A 22,284-nucleotide genomic window follows, 5' to 3' on the forward strand; every position below is an offset into this window, starting at 1 on the left:
TTGAAAGAAACGTCACAAAGTGCTGGCTTCTCTATTTTCCCCTGGAATAATATTCTTCTGGTTTATGAACTGAAAATATGGTTTTAAATTAGATTTTTTTTCTTACTTTTTTTTTTCGCTTCTTAAATGTGGAAAATAAGCAGATTCTTAGTAGTTTTCACACAGTTCCCAAGAATGAATGTGTGTATGTTTGTGTGTGGGTCCATGTATATTAGTCACCACTGAGGGCTGGGGATTAGGTAATAATGATCACAGAGATGTTGTGAAACTCAGAGCAGTACTTATGTTAAGCTGAGGGCCAATCTATCACTCATTTAAATGTATGTTTATGTTCATATAATGTTCCCCTCTTGTTCGCTGGAGTCCAAACGGGATACCTGCATCAGTGTAGGTCATATTTGTTTTTAGCATGCTCTCTTGTAATGCATTTGTGCACGGTACTACTTAGAATAATACTTTTGGTGTGTGTGTGTGTGTGTGTGTGTGTGTGTGTGTGTGTGTGTGTGTGTGTGTGTGTGTGTGTGTGTGTGTGTGTGTGTGTGTGTGTGTGTGTGTGTGTGTGTGTGTGTGTGTGTGTGTGTGTGTGTGTGTGTGTGTGTGTGTAGGTGGGAGTGTAGGGGTGGGCTTATTGACTTCAGTAACATTCACAGGGAGACTTGGTCACACCTAGAGATCTAACCAGCTCAGCCTCGCCTCTGTGATTTACAAGCATGACTGTCTAATTTTGTTCCAGTGAGGAACAGGACCAAAGGGAATGTTCTCTCATCCTCTCTTTCATCAGTCTTGGATAAAATCTTCTATTAATCTCTATAAACGGTTTGAAAATGCTTCTTACTAATGAAATGTCTTATCTCACTGTTTTTGTGCATGTGTTGAATAGCTTACCAAGTACAATAAAATTCTAGTGAAGAGTAAAACATTTTGTACAGTTTTTTTTTTTTTTTTTGATTGTCCATGTTTGTAAAGTTGTGTGCGTGCATATCCTAATGTTTACCCCAATGCATTATTATCTGTGAACAAATCAGTAGTTCTGTGAAAAGACCTACTGGAAATAATACAGCTCTTATATGAACATCTTAATGTGATTACATGACTCCTATAATTAGTTTCTTGAGGTTGAGGAGAATCTACTTTTTTTTTTTCAAAAGAAAGGAAGGATGAGGATGTTGTGCCATGCAGAATATATCTATTCTTTTATGAACACCCTCTAAGGAAAGGGTCAGGGGGTCAGCATTAAAGGGGCTGGTGCCAAGTCCATTTTAGCCCTGCTCATATCAGCAAGCTCCTGGCACACATGCATGCATATATGCACACAAACACAATCGCTTGCTGTCTCTTCCCCCATGGGAAATCCCAGCAGCCATGCCAATCCAGCAGATGTTCCTAAAGCGCAGGCATCTTGTAAACACCATGAAATGTATTAGAGGCTAATGTAGTGCTTGCTGACAGAGTTCTTCAACACAAGATTTGATTTTACCACCTGCTGCTCACACATTCTGTACATAACACTGGCACTGAGGTCTCACAGGATGAGAGGGGTTTGCATGTGACAGCCAACAAAGTAACTGAGGCTCATTTGTAGAGTAAAATATAGAAATAGTTTAGGCCTCTACAAATGTAATGACTTATAGCTCCACATTGGCTCAGAAAAAAAACAAACTAAGAAATGAAGGTGATACCGCTATGTCCTTATGTGTATAATATGTTATTACATGAACACAAACTTTTGCATATAACCTAAAATGTGAAAGGCATTTCTTAATGAATTTACAATCAAAATAGTTTTAATAGATGACTGGCTGATGATAATAATACCGTATTATCTGTTTTTCTGAGAATATCCACTTCCCTCACTGTACATCAGTCTATAGAGGGAGCCACTGAAACTTGCTGATGGTTTACTGCACCCCGGTGAGAGAAAAGCCCGGAGTCAACCTGCCCGGTACACCGCCCCCCAGTGTGTCATACTGTACTAACCGCATGTTCATCATTTAAGCGCTGCTTGCACTCCGCCAAGCATCTGACATCCACTGCACCGTTTGCACGATAAAGGCCACCCTGCTTCGCGCACAGTCGGACTTGCAACAACAAAGACGCCGGGGACGTTTAGTTCGGCTTGCCGGGAGAGTTTGGATATCCGCAGGTAACTGCAGGTATGTAGCTAAGACATCACGGGATGACGAAGCACTTGCACACGTCGTTCTTACCAACAATGAAATCAATTCATCGAATGCGAAAAATGTTAAACTGTTGAAACAAGTGAGTAAAACTCCGGTGGCACTTGTTTCTCTTGTAGTTCGCTTGTTTCAGGGAGTTGTCCAGTAACAAGTGTCAGGATCTTGAACTGTGATGAACAAAGCAAAATCAAGAATAGACACGCACCGTTACCGTGTGATTATGCAGCTTGTGTGAGGAAAGACGTGTATTTGGCAGGTACAAAATATTAATCAACCCGAGGTCTGCGTGCCTTCATTTTCATAACCCCGATTGGCACAGAGGGGGCATGTTTACGCACGATCTTTACGCGTGTTACGCACTAATCCTTTAGGAAAGAAACGACAGAAAAAACACTCGGTTGAAGTCGCAGATTTACCTGGAGCGGTGCCAACATAAACAACACGTCAGCAGGGGGAAATGTTGGGACTCGTTGAGTAATGCCATCAGTAATGTTATAATTGATACTAAAAATCGTAGGCATGTCAGGCAAAAATGGTCCTGCACACTCAATCCACTTGACGTCTCCGCATCCCGTTACAGTACTTCTCCGACGTTTGGTCGACATGCTGGGGATCTGTGTGTGTCTTTGTGCGGTTTTTGCACATGTTCTCTCTCAGGAGGCTGAAGAGCCGGTCTCTATTACAGTGAGTAAGCGTACCTTTTTTCTACATGTCAGTCTGTGTTCAATACAGCCTGACATATGCATGCTGCTCAGTTTTTTTTCATTTACTGATGTACAGCTCGAGAGTTCCTGAAAGGATACTAAACAATGCGTTGTTGTATGTCCTTCACAGTGCACAGAGGGTTATGAGTACGACAGAGTCAGAGAGCAATGTAAAGGTGAGAAATTACACATTTATGTAGCTTTTTATACTCCTGTTTTAAAAAAAAAACGTTTTTCCATGTAAGCTTAATGCAAGTTGTACTTTATCCAAATTCAATAATAGCATAAATAGCATATCTGCAATCTTTCTTTCTTTCTTTCTTTCTTTCTTTCTTTCTTTCTTTCTTTCTTTCTTTCTTTCTTTCTTTCTTTCAGACATTGATGAATGTGCCTTGTATGACGACGCATGCAAAGGAGGGATGCAGTGTATCAACCACTTTGGTGGATACCTCTGCCTTCCAAAGAGCGCCGTCATCTATATTAGTAAGGACGGTGAGCAGGTGCCGTTGCCGGACAATCCTGTCCCTGCTGTCCCACCAGACCAGCCTCAGCCCCCGAGGGGTCCTTCTCCAAGCTTTCGGTGCCCACCAGGACTTGCTGCAGATGAGCAGAACTTCTGCAAAGGTAATATCAGCAGCCCAGAAACTTTTCCCCCCCTCTCCCTGTACAGATATAGGATTATGGGAGGTACCATGAAAAATTGGCTTCCTTTTTTGTTTTAAAGTGCTTTACAGCAACACATGGTGTAAACACACGGTTATCTCAGGAAGTGGTGCTGACATACTCCTCAAGAGAGAAATTGGCCTCTGTCAGCAGCACTAGAGGTGTAACCATGAAATAAAGTCCAGAGGTTTAAAAAGGATGGTTGCCACATTATTTTCAAGAGTTTTTAAATCTTCCAGAATATTATAGGTCTTTGTCCTTTGTGAGACAGATTACATCCTAAAAATATAGATACACTTTCAGCCACCCCCCTTTTTCTAGCTGCTGTGTGCTGCAGTGTAGTGGCAGAATTGTTTTTCAAAGTGTTTTTATCTCCTTAAAAAGAGTAGTATGCTCTTTCTTACAGTTGGCAGGGCTTCGCAGGTATTTCATAATTACTTGCTAACGACTTTAGAGCCCCAGTAAGCTGAGAGCTCAAAAGGTGAACTGTTCATCCATCTGTCTGACAGTCATCAACAGCTTAACTATGCATAGCTGCCAGATGTGTTGCAAGCTTCTCATTTTTTTGTTGTTTTTTTTCCACTCTGATGTCATGTTTTCAAAACCCTTTGGTTGCTCACAGCGTGATGTTTTTGGCCAGAGTTCAGCTTCTTCCTTAAATTCTTCTTGTTTTGGGTGTTGAAGTCCTGCGCTTCGGGGGGAAAATCAAGCCGCTTTTGTAAAATTCTGGTGAGCTATGTGCTCACATGTACCCCTTACAGCTACAGTAGATATCCCCTGCGCCTTTACTAGGTTGTGGTTTTGGTAGCTGCGCAAAGACTGCGTGGGTGTGATCTTGTGTTTGAGAAAAACTCTTTGATCTTCTCAAATAGGGAGTGGTGGGAGATTCATTCTTTGTTTCACTAACACACACACACACACACACACACACACACACACACACACACACACTAGTGCCCTTAATTGTTACTTTGTGCCACACAGAAGAGAGAGAATATTTGAAATCATTTGTAACCCTATACAGTACATCTAGTTACCATCTGTCTTAATGTGTGAGAGTTTAGTGGAATAGACGCACCTCTAAAATTTAAGGCAAAAACAAAGTGCAGTAAAGTACAGTTCATGTGTTCAGTGATTAAACTGAACACATGAACAGCCACACACCACATTCCTCTCACCATGTGGTGTGTGGCTGTGTGGTTAGGTTTGCGGTCGTAGCGCTCCAGTGAAAGTAACAAATTTGATTTTACACCTGGGACAAAGATATGTGTGAGGTGCTTTATGTGTTTCTCTGAATTGGAACCCAATTAGGGTTTATTAGAGTGTAAAACATGGCAGCATATCAGTTAAAGTAACCACATAAGCGAGCTGGCATGGGTATAATACCTATTCACTGGTGAGCTGTTTCAGTGCATGGGCTAAACAATGATAGGCTGTTGCTGTCAGTGTTATTGCTTTGAAATGACTGCAGTTTTAACTGGAAGGCGTCTCATGCTGTTATGTGGGCGTATATTTTCACTGCTCGAATGATATAATCCATGTTTACATCAGTCTCCAGTTTCTCTGTCATTACAGTTAACAGAGCTACAATGAGCCAATTGTTCTTGGACACAGAATTATCTTTTCTTTTTTGCACCGCAGCAGCCTTTCTGAACAGCTACGTACGTATCTTGCTACCAAAGGAATTCCCATTAGCTTTCAATGGGGGGAAACCTCAGTGTATCAAATAGCGCTTACATCAGGCTCCTTCCCTGCAAACTCACCACTCTGTGGAGGAAACCTGGAGTGCAGAGTCAGGTAGGGCAAAGGGGACGATGAAAGGCGGACACTGACTAAATAACCACAGAAGTGCCGGAGCACTGACCAAGCCAGGTTGCACCAGCGTCATGGGTTGTGCAGCTGCTTGCTGTTTCAGTGACTTACTGCTGAGTGTGTGGCGAATAGCAGAGAGGTCAGCTACCAGCGCTGCAAAAAATGAAGCCAATTTTCCACAGCGCAAATTAAACTGGAAAAAAAAAGACAAGCTTCTCTTAAGTGCGTTATTCTTTATGCTGATTAAAAGCAAAACAGACCACAGAATGTATAACACTCTTCAACCTCGTGTTTTTGTTTGATTTGCAGCTTGAGCAGTCATCCCTGTGCGGAAAACTGTTTGCAAAAGGGGGCTATAAAGCCCTTTGGTCCCGAGTGAGAACAGAGGCTTAAGCGTGTGTTGTTGTTGTTGTAGTGACACAGTGTAGGGGAACTTGGCACATTTCTCCAGCCAAGCAGAGAAACTGTGAACCTTGACTATATGTATGACAGCTTAATGATTCCTCACGTTTCCACGGCCTCCACCCACCCTCCAAAAACATACAACATACATTCACTTGTGTACCACGCCAGGTGATGCCTCCAAGTGAGATCACTTCCTCGGACAAATGACAGCTGAATCGGTCATAAATCAGGAGAATAGTGTGAAGCTCTTGTTTCTAGATTCTTTAAAGCGTACTGTATGACAATACACCCTCGCAGTTTAGAAATCCCAGTTTAACTGCATCTTCAGTATAATCTTTGACAGATAATTATACCTTATGTCTTTGCGGGTTGTGTTATTCTCCTTGCAGGTCTTAAGTTTACATACTTTGGCTGGTGCCTATTTATTTTTCATCTCTAAATTAGATACTCATGAGCTGCAGTATGAAGCAACATGCCACTCCTGTTTACCTGTCTGGTTTCTTGAGGTCATGTAGGCCACATTACCACCTACATGCCTGACTAATTTCAGTTTTGTCTGTACGCTCTTCACCTGCAGTGGCCGGAAATTTTTCCTAAATATGTTCTATTAAGGCCGTTAAGCCCCGCATGACGGAGAACTTGTGTATTTTTCCGAACAAGGCCAAGCGCATGCAATAACATTTTTCCACACAGATGCAATGCACTTGGGAGGAATATCTCTGGAATGTTAGCCGTGGTTGTTTTTTCCGTTTGCTCCCATCTTTTGTGATGGTAGGAATTACTCACCACCTTGACAGATAAGCATCGGATCGATCTGCGAGGAGCAGGAATGCAGGGAGCAGAGCGAAGAAAGAGAGCCCAGCGGTTGCAAAGCACAGCGTGACCCTGCCAACAGGCTTCACTATTTGACCTTTACGGTTAATTCCTACAGTTCCACTTATTGTTGGCTCATCCTCGCATTTGCAGTTGATGATACAAGCCCCAACCATGAGCCTTTGCCATGCCACGGACAATGTAAAAAGATGTGAAGATAAACAGATTGCTGTAATGCTTTTCTTCTTTTTTTCCTCCTCAGGAAATTCCTTTAGATGTTATCTTGTTAGTGTTTGTTTCCTCTCCAAAAATAAGCGACAGAAATTTGGAAAACGTTTTGTTTTTGTTTTGTTTTTGTATTTTTTTCACAGAGAATGAAGCCTTCAACTCTAAAATTAAACGGATACAGTATACGCCAGATGTTAGATTAAAACATTATGCAGCAATTTTGTTGCTCAGCAGGAGGACACTGGCTCAAACACAAAAGATTTGTTTAATGAAAACATACCCGCTTTTGTTTACTCAGGCAGTAAGACACCTGAAGCACACCTTTGTCCCCGTTGAACCTATCTATTACCAGCAAAGCTCATACCTTCCACCTGTTCCCAGACTCGTGATTTGCGCTCGTCTGCACGATGCTGCTGTTCTAGCGCCCTATGATTTTACTGCCTGGCTCTTTTGCACCTGTTACACTGCAGCTGCACCTTCGGGCTCTTGAACTGCACATGCTTTCTGGGTCAAAAATAGTTTGTTGTTGCGATAGATTAGATGGGTGAATTACCATGAAATTTGGTACAGACATTTTGCTCCAACTTCCTGTCAGGATGAGCTGTAATAACTTTGGCATTTCTGTTACAGTTGCAAGTGTTTCCTGCATGTACAGCCTTACAGAATTACAGAGTCAGGCTCTAAATGGATTATTTAGTGTTGAGCCATTCATTACTTTATTCACTTCATATTAGCTTTATGATTATTTGTATATTACTCTGCAAAGATCTTGAGCCAACCCTCATTTCTTAGTATTTTCCTAGAAAAATAGGAAATAGGTGTTTTTGTTCTGTTCTCTGCCAAGATGATCCGACACGGCTTTAATAATGTTCTGGGGAGGCTAATCCATGACTGGTTGTGTTCCACTGTGTGATTTTCTATCTATGTATATTTATACTGCATTGCCAGTGTATCTGGAATCATTGTCATTCTGAAAACTAAAGCTGCTGCCAATCAGATGTTTTTCAGATGATATTAAACGGTGGACCCAAAACTAATAGTACAAGATTCTCAACATCATTGGATAAAATCCAACCCCAAACCACGACAGAGCCTCCACCGTGTTTAACAGACAGCTGTAGACATTCACTGTTGTATCACTCTCCTGACTTTCATATATATTCTTTATCTGCTTGCATAGTGCTTTATAGAGGGAAAATATGACTTCTTCTGGAAGTTGAGTGACAACTGAAGTCAATTTGTTCCCTAGAGGTGAGATCAGTCCTCCAGCTCATGTTACTGCTCTACATTGGGCAATATCCTGGATATAAGCTCAGCACCTGGCTATTAAGTAAGAAGTAATGTCAGAACTAAAATGGTAAAGGCAGTTTTGAAACCATGAAATACTGTGTCCACCAGAGAGATCTTCCATGGCCACAATATGTGTAAGCCAGGTAATTTATGTGATCTGCACAAAACTTTCACAAGTTATGGTTCAGAGTCAGCAGAAGTGATTCAGAGATGCTCGATTTCTGACAGTTAAAGCTCACTTTCCATTAGCAAACGGTGCCAGGAGGCCTGCTGATGTTGCAACTTCTCAGCCTCGGATAAATGACACAAAGCTCCTTTAACACTGTTTCTATTTCTCGATCATAGAAACGATTTAAACAGCTACAGCCTTAGTTTTGTGCCCCCCTTTCTTCATGAAAAATAAACACATGGAATCTAAAAATACACTTTGCAGAATGATTTCCAGCCTTTCTATCTTTTAATGGGTATACCATGGTGACAGTATTTCATCAGCTTCCTTACGCTGCCAGAGAGTGTCTTTCAGCCTCTGTGAATATAATCAAACCATCATGCAGGCAGCCCTGTTTTTGGCCTCAGCCGTGTTGCTGTACAGTATGTTGTTATTGCTTATGGTTTGCTACTGGCTCCTTGCTGCCATCACATCAACAATGGCAGAGAGGAGAAAAGGGGGAAGCAGCTTTGCCGTGCCTCCTCGGTGCAAGCGCTTAATGTTGTTGTTATTATTCTCCCTGAGGTCGGTGCCTGTCCAGCGGCCAGCTGCTTCCTCCTCTGATGTGCTTACATGTGTTGATCTTTCCGTTTACCTCATGATGGAAAGGGACACAGGGCTGCTATAAATCACTTCTTCGCTCTCAGCTGGTTGACACTCACATGCAATCGCGAGCCATGTTTAACGCACTTTTTCTGCTTTTCTCTGAATGATCCCGCTGTTATTTTGAACATGTTCTTTTTTTCGTTTTTGCAGCTTTACTCCTTCAGTGTCGGAAATTACCTTTAAGGGCTGTAAATGACTGCAGCCCAGCTCCTGGCATGTCAGGCGAGCAGAGCGACTGATCTTCTTCGCGCTGAAAAGCAGCAGAATTGCTCAGCACTTCTTTTTTTTGGTTGTTTTTCTAGACATTTTCAGAGTAACAGGAAGGATTATTATCAGTAGGGAATGCGGCTGGCACACTGGACGGATTTTCAAGAACGTCAAGAGCGTGCCCGACCTTTACAAACGTGTGGAACAAACTCACAAATCAGTTAGTGAGTGTCAGCATGACTAAAACTCCCGTTTCTCCTAAACAATGAGAGCGATGAGAGGGGAATCTTGGGAGTGGTGCTATCAGCAAGAGCATAGAAATATTTCATGCCCTAATACGGATGAAAATACACGGAATATATGATTTTAGTGTCTTGAATTCTTTGATTTCTTATCTGCTTTGTGTTTGGACTTGCTTTGAAAGGGGAACACCACCACTCCCATTCGTCCTGGGGTTGCATTCAAGCCAGCGATAGCTGCATTTCACACTGCATTGCAGAGAGAACTATACACAAATGAAACAATGTGCTGTGCAGCGAGGGATGATATTACAATGGATGGTGTATGACATGGTGATAAATCTGACATTGTAAAATTTTATGGGCTATTAACATCACACGTCTTGCCCCCTGCTTGCCCAAAGATTGAATTATCCAATAATCAGAGGGAAACAGAGATGCTGTCCAACAGCAGGATGGCTCCAACTGTTTTGTTTTTTGGATCAGCTCCTGCTTTCCATTGCAGTGGTTCAGTGAAAACAAGATTAAACGCTCTCAAGTGATAATTACAACAAGCCCTATCATGTCAGTATAAATCTGGAGCACGCCACACATTGTTCTGAATTCAAGCCAAATAAATTTTAGTCCCCCATTTTGGATATATATTAATTTCCCCCCCACTAAAACTCATATATACACCTTTTTAGAGTGCATCGCTCCGTTCCATAAAACATGAGCAGCTCTAAAAAAGGCCATTTAATGAGCACCTCAAACAGGACCTCCGATGCACGCACACCCACTCATCCATAAACACACACATACACACACTCACATTCTTTGAGCTGCCGCCATTCCCGTTACTCCCCCAGCTCCCACAAGGCATTTAGAATTAATCTCCTTGAAAAGCAAGGAGGTTTTAACTCTGACATCACATATGCACACACGGCCATAAATCTAACTTCAAATCTTAAAAAAAGCCAGTTTTTAAAAAAAAAACAAAAAAAAACCTCCACCCTTTTTCTTCATTCTTTCCTTCCACATCTTCCACTCTCTTGCTGGACAGCCTTATCTTTCCCTGTGATGTTACAGCAGGCTCGCTCTTGGAAGAAACTTGCAAGCTATGTTGAATAAACGTTGACAAAAATCTGACCTCGGGGAACAGTCACTTCTCCCCACACGCAACACATCATCACATTTGATGGCTTGTTGCAGTTTTCCTGTCGAGTGTGCAGCATGGCAAACTGTGGAGACTTTATGGGACCTAGGAGCCAGCCAATGTGGGATAAACTCCCACTCCACCCCCCCCCCCCCCCCTCCAAACACACCCACACGCACATGCTTACACAAAGTTTTGGGGAACTTTGTATTGGCAGCTCCTTAAAGGTTTAGTGACAAAGTAGCAGTTACCGCAAGATATTCCTGTGAATGAACCTTTGGATTGCGTTCAGCACATATGCTTTTATTTAGACCTCTCCAAGCTTTCTTCCAGGAGAGGGAAGATGACTCTGACTTTTCCGCACACAGAATTTTCATAGGAGCTACACTGTTCACATTCAAACTACTTAGTCATATCCATTTACTAGAAGAGTTCATGGTCTCTACACCTTGCTGAGGAAAATGCTGGGACACAGATCAAACATATGTTCTGTACACCCCTGACACCTTGTTCATTGATTTAGCTAGCCAGAGCCACTCTGACCAACAGTGGCATAGATGTTGCTGGACTCGTGCCAGCTAAGTCGCACTAAAATGAGTCCAAATGCACTGATGTAATTCCGGTTGGCAGCAGAACATGAGCAAATGCTGCTATCAGGAGTGGCCATCTCGCCTTGAAGCTGCTGGTACATGTGGAGCAGCTCAGGCTCAGATTTGTCCTGAATTAAGTCAGAAGAAAGTCAACATTAAGTTCAGTCAGAGGTGCTCATTCTGCCCATGAGCACTGGCTTATCCCCTGAAGTTAGTTTGTGAACTGCTGTTATGATTCTAGTTTAACATTTTGGCGCTAATGTCACATTATTTGAACATGAAAGTAGTTCTAATACTGGCTAGCTGCAGTGGTTAGCTTTGTATGGTCCTAAGTCACTTTGATGTTAAATACAATGCCGATATTAACAGGCTTTCCATAAAATATATTTCCCATTAAATACTGAACAGCGACTGCTTTGTTAGTCACAGTGGCTGTTCCCTTAATTTCTTATAATGTTAAACTCTAATAGAGTCTCAAACAAGGATCTTTAAGGAACTATTAATAAGAATCTAAGCACTCCAAAATACATATGTAATACATTTAATGTTCCATGGCAATAAGAAAAAATGGGGCGTTTTAGTCTGTGGTTTTCTGTCCGTGGCATTTCTGATACATATATGTATACAACAATCATCAATACAACAACATTAACAAAAGAGATAATGTGCTTCATCCACATTCAAAGATGACCAAAGTATACATTTGAAAGCCCATAAACAGGTTAAACATTGCATGGAACTATGTGTGTACAGAAATGATATGCACATCCTAGGACCCCCAGTAAGGAACTACAGACATGTTTGTGCACACCATATAATAGTTATAAAATACAGAACAACATTTCCTTATTTAATCATTGTGGATACACTGTTTGCAAATGATATACTGACATATCCAGTAGGCATCCCCTTGGAGAAGTTTCAGTTCAAGTTTGCAGGTTTCTCTACTCAAAGTAGAGTATTTTAATACGGCAGTCTGTAGGTAGGTGATTAACTCACTTTTTGAGCCAGCTTCAAGTGGTCAATTGAGGAACTGCATGTTTCAGGCCTGAATATTAAACCTTTGGGTCTGGGGATGTGGTGTGGACCAATCAGAAGGAGGTTAAACTGTGAACTGATTTGTTATTATTATTTATTAATGTTCAAATGATTGTAAAAATAATGCCATTGCCAGTTTGTGTTTAGTTCTAAGCAAACACAGCTATGCTTTTGCACCTTGAGTGAATCTGTGTGGTGACGTGGCAAGTTGCCATATTTACACGCAGAGCATTTCGCTGATATCACGGATTTGTTGATGTCTGGCAGTAGGGTAGCGTGAACACACAAGACTGCTTTTTCAGACTTGTATTGTCTGAATCTATTATATAGCCAGAAGGCAAGGCATTTCCAGTCTAAATGAATCACCAAATACCTCCAGTAAGTAGGTGTGGTTATGAGTCACAGGGACTTGATCCTGGCTTCTGACTGCTGTCTTCTGTCTAAGTAATTGTTGACATTCGTTCAGATGTTTTCTTCGTGCTGTACATATGCAAGATTACATTTCCATTATTTCTCTGACACCCACTTCAACCTCATTTTTCTCGCACAGTGTTGCTACTTTGCATATTTACCTGTCAAGGCTCGTAGTCTGCCATCAACCCGCTACTTAGCACAGGTTTAAACAGTATAGCAAGGTGATTGTTTTTCACTCCATCCATCCATTTTCTTGGAGCCTATCCCAGCTGCCACTGAGCAAAAGGCAGTGTACACCTTAGGCAGGTCACCAGACAACCATTCAGCTTCATGGTTTTAGACTTTAGGAGGAAGCCGGAGTACCCAGAGAGAACTCATGCAAACCCCAGCTGGCCGCCAGGTTTAGGCTATATATTGTTCCCAGTATTTATACCCATCACCTTTGGATCTTTGTGGTTATACCATTGGTACTGGTATTACCACAAAGATCAAATCGGGGGTGTTTACATACATTGCATGTGTGAAATCTTCTGTTCATAATCGGATGAGTTAGATTTCTTTTACAGGTTAAACCTGGATGCAGCACTAGCAATGACAGAGGCATTGGAATATAATGACAATAGTGTCATTGAGCCTTTGAGTTGGGATATTGGGACAGTATCCCAAAGTGTGATACTGAGCAATCCCGGCATTTGGTTTCTTGCTGACATTTGGTGCTGTTTTCGGATGTCTTTTCCTAGATGTCTTTCAAGCCACATCAGAACACAGATTTTCCAGAGCAGCACTGCTTTCATCTTTGTCCTCTACTAAGTGGGTCAATGAGCAACAATCCTTATGTGTGCATTCCACACTTTATGCAGTTTGCACCTGTTGTCTCTAAGGTGGACCTTTAGATAAGCCCTGCTTTTGTCCCTAATGTACTTCATCCTATCACTGCGCCCCCATAGAGCTGAGAACCTTTCAGCCCTCTTCCCTTTCTTTCCTTTAGGGAGTGAAGACAACTTACCTTCTGTCTGGCTTTTCTTTCATGGGCTCTTGCACAGCAAATCAAGCCAATTTCTCACCGGCATCAGTCCCATTCGTTGAGGAAGCTGTGGGGCTGGAATATAAGGCATTTGAGGCACTCAGGGAAGGGCATGATCCTCTTCAGGTCTATCACATGAAACATTTCCAGGGAAATATGAGTTGAATTATTTGTTCACAGAACTTTTAACTGTCCTGCACTGATTTGAATGTGTCGACTGATCATTTATTCTGTTTTTCAGTTGTATTTGATTTCATCTAAAGGCTGCAGGGAGATTTTTAATGTCATGTCTTCTAGAGGACACAGTGCAACTATAGGTTTTTCATATAGCTTTACACCTTCCAGGCTCCTGTGACTACTGTTAAGTTACACACGTGCCAAGCAGCAATGCAGTAATAGTACCCTCTTCTTTTCCCTTGTGTGTGGTATTGAGGATAACTGTCTGTCATGCTGTTAAACCAATTCCCAGTGGCTGTCTGCATATGATGGGTTGCATCAGACCACCCAAGAGGCCTGCTGGTGGGCCTCAGAGATGAGAGTATACACCATTGGCATATTAATAGTTTGTGTGCGTGTGTGTGTGTATGTTGGGAGGTTACCATGAGAAAAGCCTTTTTTAAGCAGATCTGGCTCTGAACTATCCAAAGTTGGAGATGTGTTCGTAGAATCAGCATTAAACGTAGAATCGTCTCACTGGCGTCTCATATTTTGGAGGTTTAATCAGTTCTTTAAAGTGTTATACATGATGTTCAGAACCAGTGGATGTCACACTAGAGCATCGGCCTTAAAACAAAAGAACCAAAACTGAAACTGACTTGGAGCTCTTTTTGTAGCTCTTTATGCCTCAAAATCCAGACAGTGATACCTCTGCTCCTTATCTATGCCAGAAAGGCGCTTTTAGCTTTTGTTTCTTCCGTAGAGTAAACTCTGGAAAGTCACCTCTGGAAGCTGAACACCGCAGCCTGCACTTTGCCATCTTCCTTTTACCACACAGTGTGGGAGGTCACGTTCTCATCCTCCTTATAAACACCAGGAAGGCCTACAGTTGCAAGGGAGGCACTCACATGTATTAACATGCATGTGCAGCCAGAGCTGCTACCAAGACATTAAACAGAGAAGCTCAGATTACAGCTCATGCAGATTGTACGTATGACAACATTTATTTAAGACATCTTGGAGGTAAATGTGGGTTTGTCATTTTTGGGTTTGCGCTCCTGAAATTCATTCTCACCCCCTTTAAAGCTCGCCGTACTTTTATCATCTCACTACATGTGAATTATGGTTTGAGAAACAGAAAGTGAATGTGTTTGGGTCTGTTTTAAGTTGATGGATGTCTGTTGAGAGAGCAAAGCGTTATGGTAGACAGCACATGACTTATCAGTAGAGGTGTTTCTCCCTCTTTCATACTCACACACACACACACACACGCATGCATACTTCCCTCTTCAAATAACTGTCTTGTTAGTTAAAGATATGATCTGTGTTTTTCCCCTCATCCAGAGCTGCTTGATAAAAGCCGTCTTTATGTAATCGCCTGCTCTCTGTGTGAACATGTGTGTTTATGCCCATGTGTGTAATGTGATGGTGTCAGTGGTCACACATTTTGCTGCCTGTGGAAAACAGTTTACACATCACAGAGCTCATGCGGTCCAGGCACGTCCCTTTGCTTTGTCTTCCATATGTTCTTGTATAATCGACTGCATGCAGCTTTGTCTCAGTTTGTGTGTGCATGTGTGTGTGTTTTTTGCAGACATAGATGAATGTGTGACAGGCAGTCACAGTTGTGGTCCCGAACAGGTGTGCTACAACACCAGAGGCTCCTATATGTGCCAGTGTGCTCAAGGCTACCAAAGGAATGGAGACCTCTGTGTCGGTAAGTCTTTATTATATAAAATGCTTTTTTATGTGATTTTTATTAACTGATTTAAACTCGTTCTGCATGACTCTTGTGTATCCCCAGACAGAGATGAGTGTGCCACGACCCACTACTGCATGCACAGGTGTGTGAACACCCCGGGCTCATACTACTGTGAGTGCAAGACAGGTTACAAGCTGGTCAGCAACAACCACAGCTGTGTTGGTAAGCCACTGAAAATCCATGCTGTGTGTGTGTGCATCGTTTTCTCATTTGCAGAGGCATCAATATCAAGACTTTGTACTTTTGTAATGTATATAATAAAGGCTATCAAGCTGACCTTTAATAGCACTTACAACTATGGCTACTCCTCCAGACAGTCAATAATCAGTAGAGGTGGCTCGGGCATCTGACCATCTCCTGGCTGTCTCCTGGGTGATGGTTTTTGGGGATGTCGTCCTAGAAAGACGTGTGTGTGTGTGTGTGTGTGTGTGTGTGTGTGTGTGTGTGTGTGTGTGTGTGTGTGTGTGTGTGTGTGTGTGTGTGTGTGCCCCAGAAGAACTACAGGAGGTGGCTAGGGATAGGGAAATCTAGCCATCTCTGCTTAGATTGCATTGCTGCCCCCTTGACCTTGAACTGGATGAGTGGTTCTTCTAGACTGATCAATTTAATAGATGTTTAATATAAATATACGGCTAATAATGACCTAAATAAAGTTAGGTAACTAAGTAGATGTGAGTAGAAGAATGTTAGCTCAAGAGTTAGCTACCAAAGTCCAGAGTTCACACTGACTGGGTTTGTCTCACTCCTCAGTTTTTTGACATGCAGACCCTTGGAGGAAGTCACCTCAACCAAACAAAAGGTGCAAGCAGCCTGAATCCACACTGTAAATCTCCTGAAGTCAAATGAAGCTGTTGAGTGTGTCACAGAGAGATGTTTATCTCTGAAGCATATTTAGAAAACGTGACTGGCTGCCAGCTCCTATCTATGCAGAAACATGTGTATGTGATTTAACAAACACACATACGCAAGCTGAAACATGTGTAAGTCTGTTTCTGTTGAGCGTGTGCAACAGTGCAGACTGTATCAGTCTTTCTGCCTCTTTTGAACTGAACTGATTTAGCGATTACAAGTTTATGACAGTTCAGATCTGCTATCTTCTGGGAAATTTCCAACTCTGCAAAGAAAAAAATGGTCAGATTATTAGACAGGCTATGAAAATTACTTGATTTGGTAAAAAGTGTCATGAAGTGTAGGATTGTGGACCCAAATGCAGTCAACACAGAAGGATAGTTAACAGACCAAGACAAGGTCGGAAGAAAGCACTATTTACAAACAAAGGAAAACCAGGAGCCTGGACGCTGGAGGGTAACAACTAGAAGGTGAAGATAAGATTGTGTCCATATACTGTACTCTTTGTAACACCCCTTCTTTTGTTTTAGATGTGAATGAATGTGATGCAGAAAGCCCCTGTCATCACCACTGCTACAACCTGATTGGCTCCTTCCTTTGCCAGTGTGACCAAGGCTACGAGCTGGCTCAAGACACGGTCTCCTGCCAAGGTGCACACACATGCACACTACATGCATAAATGTAACCATCCACATGCAAACACGTTCCTGGTTGTTAACGCACACTGACTTGTTGTACTCATTGTCTACTTTTGTGTGTGCATGTTTTCTGCGCAGATATCGATGAGTGCGGTTTGTCCAGCTACATGTGTCAGTACCAGTGTGTTAACAATCCAGGAAGTTACTCTTGTGAGTGTCCACAAGGATATCAGCTCCAGGCAAACCGGTTGTGTCAAGGTATGGCAGTCCGCCCCTTTTCTTCCTCCCATAAATCAGTTTTTTATTTACTTTTTGTGTTCATTCGTTTATTATCTATCTCATACCCCGGTCTCTGTTTTCCAACACAACAAACTTCCTCTACATAAACTCTTTGAGGATAACTGCTGGTTATTCTTCCTGTCATCATCTGTTTAACCTCTAAAGCAGACCTTAAAGCCACCAGTACTGTCATGGAAAGAATGCCGAGGTTAGGCAAGGCATACGCACAAACTTCGTGTTGCCTTGCTAAGCCACCTCTGTGAATTTATATGCATGATGTTGGTTTCTTGAAGTGGATTTATTTGAAGGTCCGGCATGTTCTCAAAGGGAGAGCTGTTATTTTTTCCTTTCCCCCTCAGTCAGGTGCAAGCTTTATAGATGGAGCCATGAATCTAGCCTGTTGTGTCAGAGGGACGTTTTGGTGATGAATCCAGGTTGCTGTGCCAGAAATAGCCCTGTGGTTTGGGGCACACTTGATGGCTCTATTTTCATGGTACTGAACGGAAAGAGCTTTAGTTAGAGTTCTGTGGGGTTGCACAAGGGGCTTCCCTCCCTTATGGATCTGCGGGTTCCTTCTTCTGTGTCTCCACTGCCAAAACAAATGCTGCTGCAGCAAAAAACAAAAAACAAAAAACCAAACCTCTTGTACATAACCTGAACTTTGACTGTGCTTACACAGTTCTCTTTCAAAATGCTTTGAATTGTTATCCAACTGTTTGACTTTTCACTTACTTTTCTTTCTGTCTCTCTTCCAATCATCACCAGACATAAATGAGTGCGAGACGGGAACCCATAACTGCCAAGATGATGAAATGTGCTGGAACTATTATGGAGGCTTCCGCTGCTACCCCAGAAACCCCTGCGAGCCACCTTACACCCAAACATCTGAAAAGTCAGTAAACGTCACAGGCTCTTTTGATTCTCTCTCATTTGCACAAGAAGTTTCAAAAAGTCTGTCTTAATTTTTGTGTCTGCTTGCAGTCGCTGCATCTGCCGGGCTCAGACTGATTGCCAGGGTCTCCCACCATCAATTGTCTACAAATACATGAGCATCCAGGCAGAGCGGACTGTGCCAGCGGAAATATTCCAAATTCAAGCCACAAGCATATATGCCAACACACACAACACTTTCAGGATTAAATCTGGGAATGATGGAGGGGAGTTTTTCCTTCGGGTATGTTGATGGGAAAAAAAACAAAACAAAAACTGGGTAAAATAATTGTCACGATGCCTGTTGGCAAAGGGGACAAACTGGAGAACCTACAGCCTCCCTGATGCTTAGCAGTATCCACATTGATTGTCACCGTCAGTCATCATAGTAACTAAAGCTGGTAGAAATTAACTACATTTTTCAGCCCCCCCCCCCCCCCCCCCCCCCAAAAAAAAAAAAGAAAAAATTAATGGAGTCTGTCTGTCTGGTAGATGTCAAGATATTTAATTGATAACTAATAAAGTCAGCCTCCATATCTCTAATTAAAAGCCGGATTTCCCATAGTGGTCCGGGGTCGAGGTCAACATGTTTTAAATACTAGGACAAGACTGTCTCGCTGTGTTGCATATACCTGCAAGTATTTCACAATAAAAAAGACCTGTTAGAAAGTTATAGTAGCATATTGAGAAGGCACGTTGAGCATGCTATATGTTTTGTTACCAGTTGTTCATATTGTGCTTTATTAACTGTGACACCATGGGTGCAGTGGGTAGCTAGTTTCATGTGCCTGTAGTCAGAGGGTAACATTTTTGATGAAAGTTAAGCAAAGTACTTAAAACTGTTTGCTGATATCTATCAAGATTGAGTCACTGTGCTTTGAAGTATTAACTGCATTTGTTATACTTCTATACCCGGTTACCTTCTGTAATTAATTTAGATAAATAGTCACTATTAAAAGACATATGGTGGTTTGTTTTAGTCTGTTGAACCTACTGTACACTCACTGGCAACTTTATTAGTTTGTGCCAAGAAAATACTCCTCACACCAATACAGCACCAACTGGCACAGGGCATGATGGATCACTGCATTCATGTTGTTAACACCAAATTCTGGCCCTACCATCTAAAGCAGGGGTGGGGAATTCCAGGCCTCTGGAGCCAGTGTCCTGTAGGTTTTAGATATCACCCTGGGTCAACACCTAAATCAAATGATTAGTTCATTACCAGGCCTCTGGGGAACTTCAAGACATGTTGAGCAGGTAATTTAGCCATTTAAATCAGCTGTGTTGGATCAAGGACAAATCTAAAACCTGCAGGACACTGGCTCTCGAGGCCTGGAGTTCCCTACCCATGGTCTGAAGGTTGCAGTAGAAATCAGGACCCGTTATACAAGGCAATATGCCTGTCTTCTTTTTTCTACTTTTAATGAGTCTGTGAAAACTGTAGCTTCAATTTCCTGTTCTCAGCTGATAGGAGAGGGACTCAGTGTGATCTTAAAAAAGTTAAAAAGTCGACTTTCTTCAAGGTTCGACATGTTGTGCACTCAGAGATACTCTTATGCTATAAGTGGTTATTTGAGTCACTGTTACCTTCCTCTCAGCCGGAAGTGGTCCGGCTAGGCTATGTGCCTACATGCATTGTGTTTCTGCCATGTGATTGGCTGATTAGATAGTGCACAAACAAGCAGTTAAACAGGTGTACATAATAAAGTGACTGGTGAGTCTATATTACTAATGTAAAACTGTGTCAAAAAAGATACAATTTGCACTCACATGCTAACACACGGATTGGTTGTACTTTCTGCAGCGTTCCACCAATGTGAGTGCCATGCTGGTGCTTACCAAGCCATTGACGGGCCCCAGAGAGTACGTCGTGGACCTGGAGATGATCACTCACCATTTGACCATGAACTACCGCTCCAGCTCACTGCTGCGGCTCACCATCATTGTAGGGCCCTACGCTTTCTGAGCGGCTCAGTTCCCAACAGCGCACACAAGTCTGTAAACATGGCAATGTAACACAGCAGATGCCTGTATCAGCATAACATACTTTACATTTTCATATACATTCAGTATATAATATAGGCTGCCTCAGTCTCAAACAGCAGCACAGCAGTTCCAGTTGCTCAAGTCAGACCACCTTCTGCTATAACATGACCACTGGGCATCTTTTTCTATCAAGGTGTTGATTAAGAAAACACCAATCTTAAAACATAGTACTTTTTCTTTAGTATTTTGAAAGATTAATCATTTTGACATAGTTTTGGAGTGCTTGAAGAATAAATGCAGTGTCTTCCCCATATCGTGATTGTCTCACCTTCCTGAGAAATCAGGAACAGAGCAGTGGCACTAAGGAAACGAGGCCTATAGGACACACAACCTAAACCTGATGGGTTTTTGATGGAGCTGCACCTTCATATATCCCTTTGTTCAAACTAGAATTGCTTACAATAACCAGTGTGTGCCTCATTTGTAAGTAAGAGAGAAAAATCTATAGAAATGTACATGTACACGTAGTATGAGCAGCTTTTGACCTTGTAAATCACATCCTCTGTTCTGTTAATTGTTAGGGGTTAGTACTGCTGCGCCCCGCTATTTGTGCAAGTTTCTGTATAGTTTGCCTCATGAGTAATAATTTCCAGAGGAGTCCAGGAACAGTTCAAAAGTGTAAAGGGAGGGAATTAGCCTGTAAGTTGAGAGAATACTTAACTTTATGCTACAGCAGGCCTACTCGTACAATTTACTCCCAGGAGTTAAGTCATGTACATACCTAGGTAACAAATCAGTGTGCTGACGTGTGAGAGGGTATGAGTGTGTGTGTGTGTGTGTGTGTGTGTGTGTATGTTTGTGTGTGTGATTGCCTTTGTTTATGCATGCAAGCAAATGTAAGTGTGAAACGCAGAGGGGATAGAAAGGGAAAGAGTGAGAAAGAGCTTGTTCTCTGCCCCCGGGTTTGGTGGATGTGGTCGAGCTGTTTATGCGTTTCTGTGATACCATCCTAACAGCTTTCGGTCACAGAGGCAATAACAGAGGTTTTTGAACTCGAGAACACGTACAGGAAATGACAGTTTTCATATTACAACTTGGCGAATTGACCACTCGTTGGTGCCACAGTGATCCTCCAGAGGAACAGCTGGACTTTCTAATGTCAGTCCCAGTCAAAGACGCCAGGCTGGCACCAGGCTGGCTTGCGTGATAAAGATAATTACAGTGTTTTGCCCTGTAGCTGGTTCATGTGCGACACAGGGGGATTATTAAAGTGTTAATACAATGCCACCAGACTTTTGGCAGAATGAGAAATCTTTCACTACCTGCTTTGCCTTTTATGATTCCACGTGTCCACTCTGGCTTATTGCTGAAACACTATAAACTGTAGATATACAGCACTGAAAACCGCATGGACAATCACCATGTTGTCACCACTCTGTAGGTATAGAAAGTTATCCAGCTTTTCCTAGAACCCTTTAATGTGGTTTCAGCAGTGATCATACCGTAGTGCCTTAGAGGTATAAACATGAAAATGTAACACTAATCTTATCATTTATGCTGTCAAAAGAAAAAACAAGAAAAATGTTAACTTTCTTCCATGAGATGCCTTAATGTTTTTTTTCTTTTCTATTTAAATATATATTTTGTCATATGTACCTTATATTGATTGTACTCTGGAGTTTAAAAGTTATATTGTTGAATAAAATATGATGTATAAATTGGGTCAGGTTGTTCTCTCTTTTTTTGCCCAACAGCACAGAGGAACGGCTTTAAGATGTGTGAAAACTAATCGCAAGAGTCACGCACCAAAGTAAACATTTTCTGACTTCACATATATTGTAATGGAAAAAGCAGCGGCTGGATGAAATGCTCTGCTGCTCCCCTCGTGCTTTAGGGAAAACGTGAGGATGATTTCATCTGAATTTAACAATGATAAATGCAGTGAACATGATGCCATAGCCATCATATCTATCTTATTTAAGGAGATCCAGAGGGGATACGGTAATATGCTGTGTTGAGTAAACGTGTGCTCAGGGACTACTGCGAAGCCTGCACACACAAACACACACACATCATATTTAGATGTAAAATTGGTTGGGAGGGGTTTTATGGTAAGTTGTTACTCAAT

At 42.0% G+C, this 22,284-nt stretch overlaps 1 protein-coding gene across 1 annotated transcript; it reads left to right on the forward strand.

The window, feature by feature from the left end:
• Positions 1-770: 770 nt before the first annotated feature.
• Positions 771-21,878, forward strand: efemp1 (EGF-like fibulin extracellular matrix protein 1). Its single transcript, XM_085182796.1, has 11 exons — positions 771-2,153; positions 2,758-2,861; positions 3,012-3,057; positions 3,257-3,505; positions 15,304-15,426; positions 15,514-15,633; positions 16,851-16,970; positions 17,097-17,216; positions 18,003-18,129; positions 18,219-18,411; positions 19,975-21,878. Exons 2-11 carry the CDS (start codon positions 2,781-2,783, stop codon positions 20,134-20,136), a joined length of 1,341 nt encoding a protein of 446 aa, XP_085038922.1. The 5' UTR covers positions 771-2,153; positions 2,758-2,780; the 3' UTR covers positions 20,137-21,878.
• The last annotated feature ends 406 nt before the right edge of the window (positions 21,879-22,284 follow it).

Source organism: Neolamprologus multifasciatus, chromosome 13 (genome assembly GCF_963576455.1).
Source record: "Neolamprologus multifasciatus chromosome 13, fNeoMul1.2, whole genome shotgun sequence".
NCBI lineage: Eukaryota > Metazoa > Chordata > Actinopteri > Cichliformes > Cichlidae > Neolamprologus > Neolamprologus multifasciatus.

Excerpts from the sequence above, each read along its gene's own strand:
- efemp1 (XM_085182796.1), top strand. The coding sequence starts at position 2,781 with ATGCTGGGGATCTGTGTGTGTCTTTGTGCGGTTTTTGCACATGTTCTC. Across the intron at positions 15,427-15,513 it reads GAATGGAGACCTCTGTGTCG|ACAGAGATGAGTGTGCCACG; the intron begins GTAAGTCTTTAT and ends GTGTATCCCCAG. Across the intron at positions 18,130-18,218 it reads TACACCCAAACATCTGAAAA|TCGCTGCATCTGCCGGGCTC; the intron begins GTCAGTAAACGT and ends GTCTGCTTGCAG.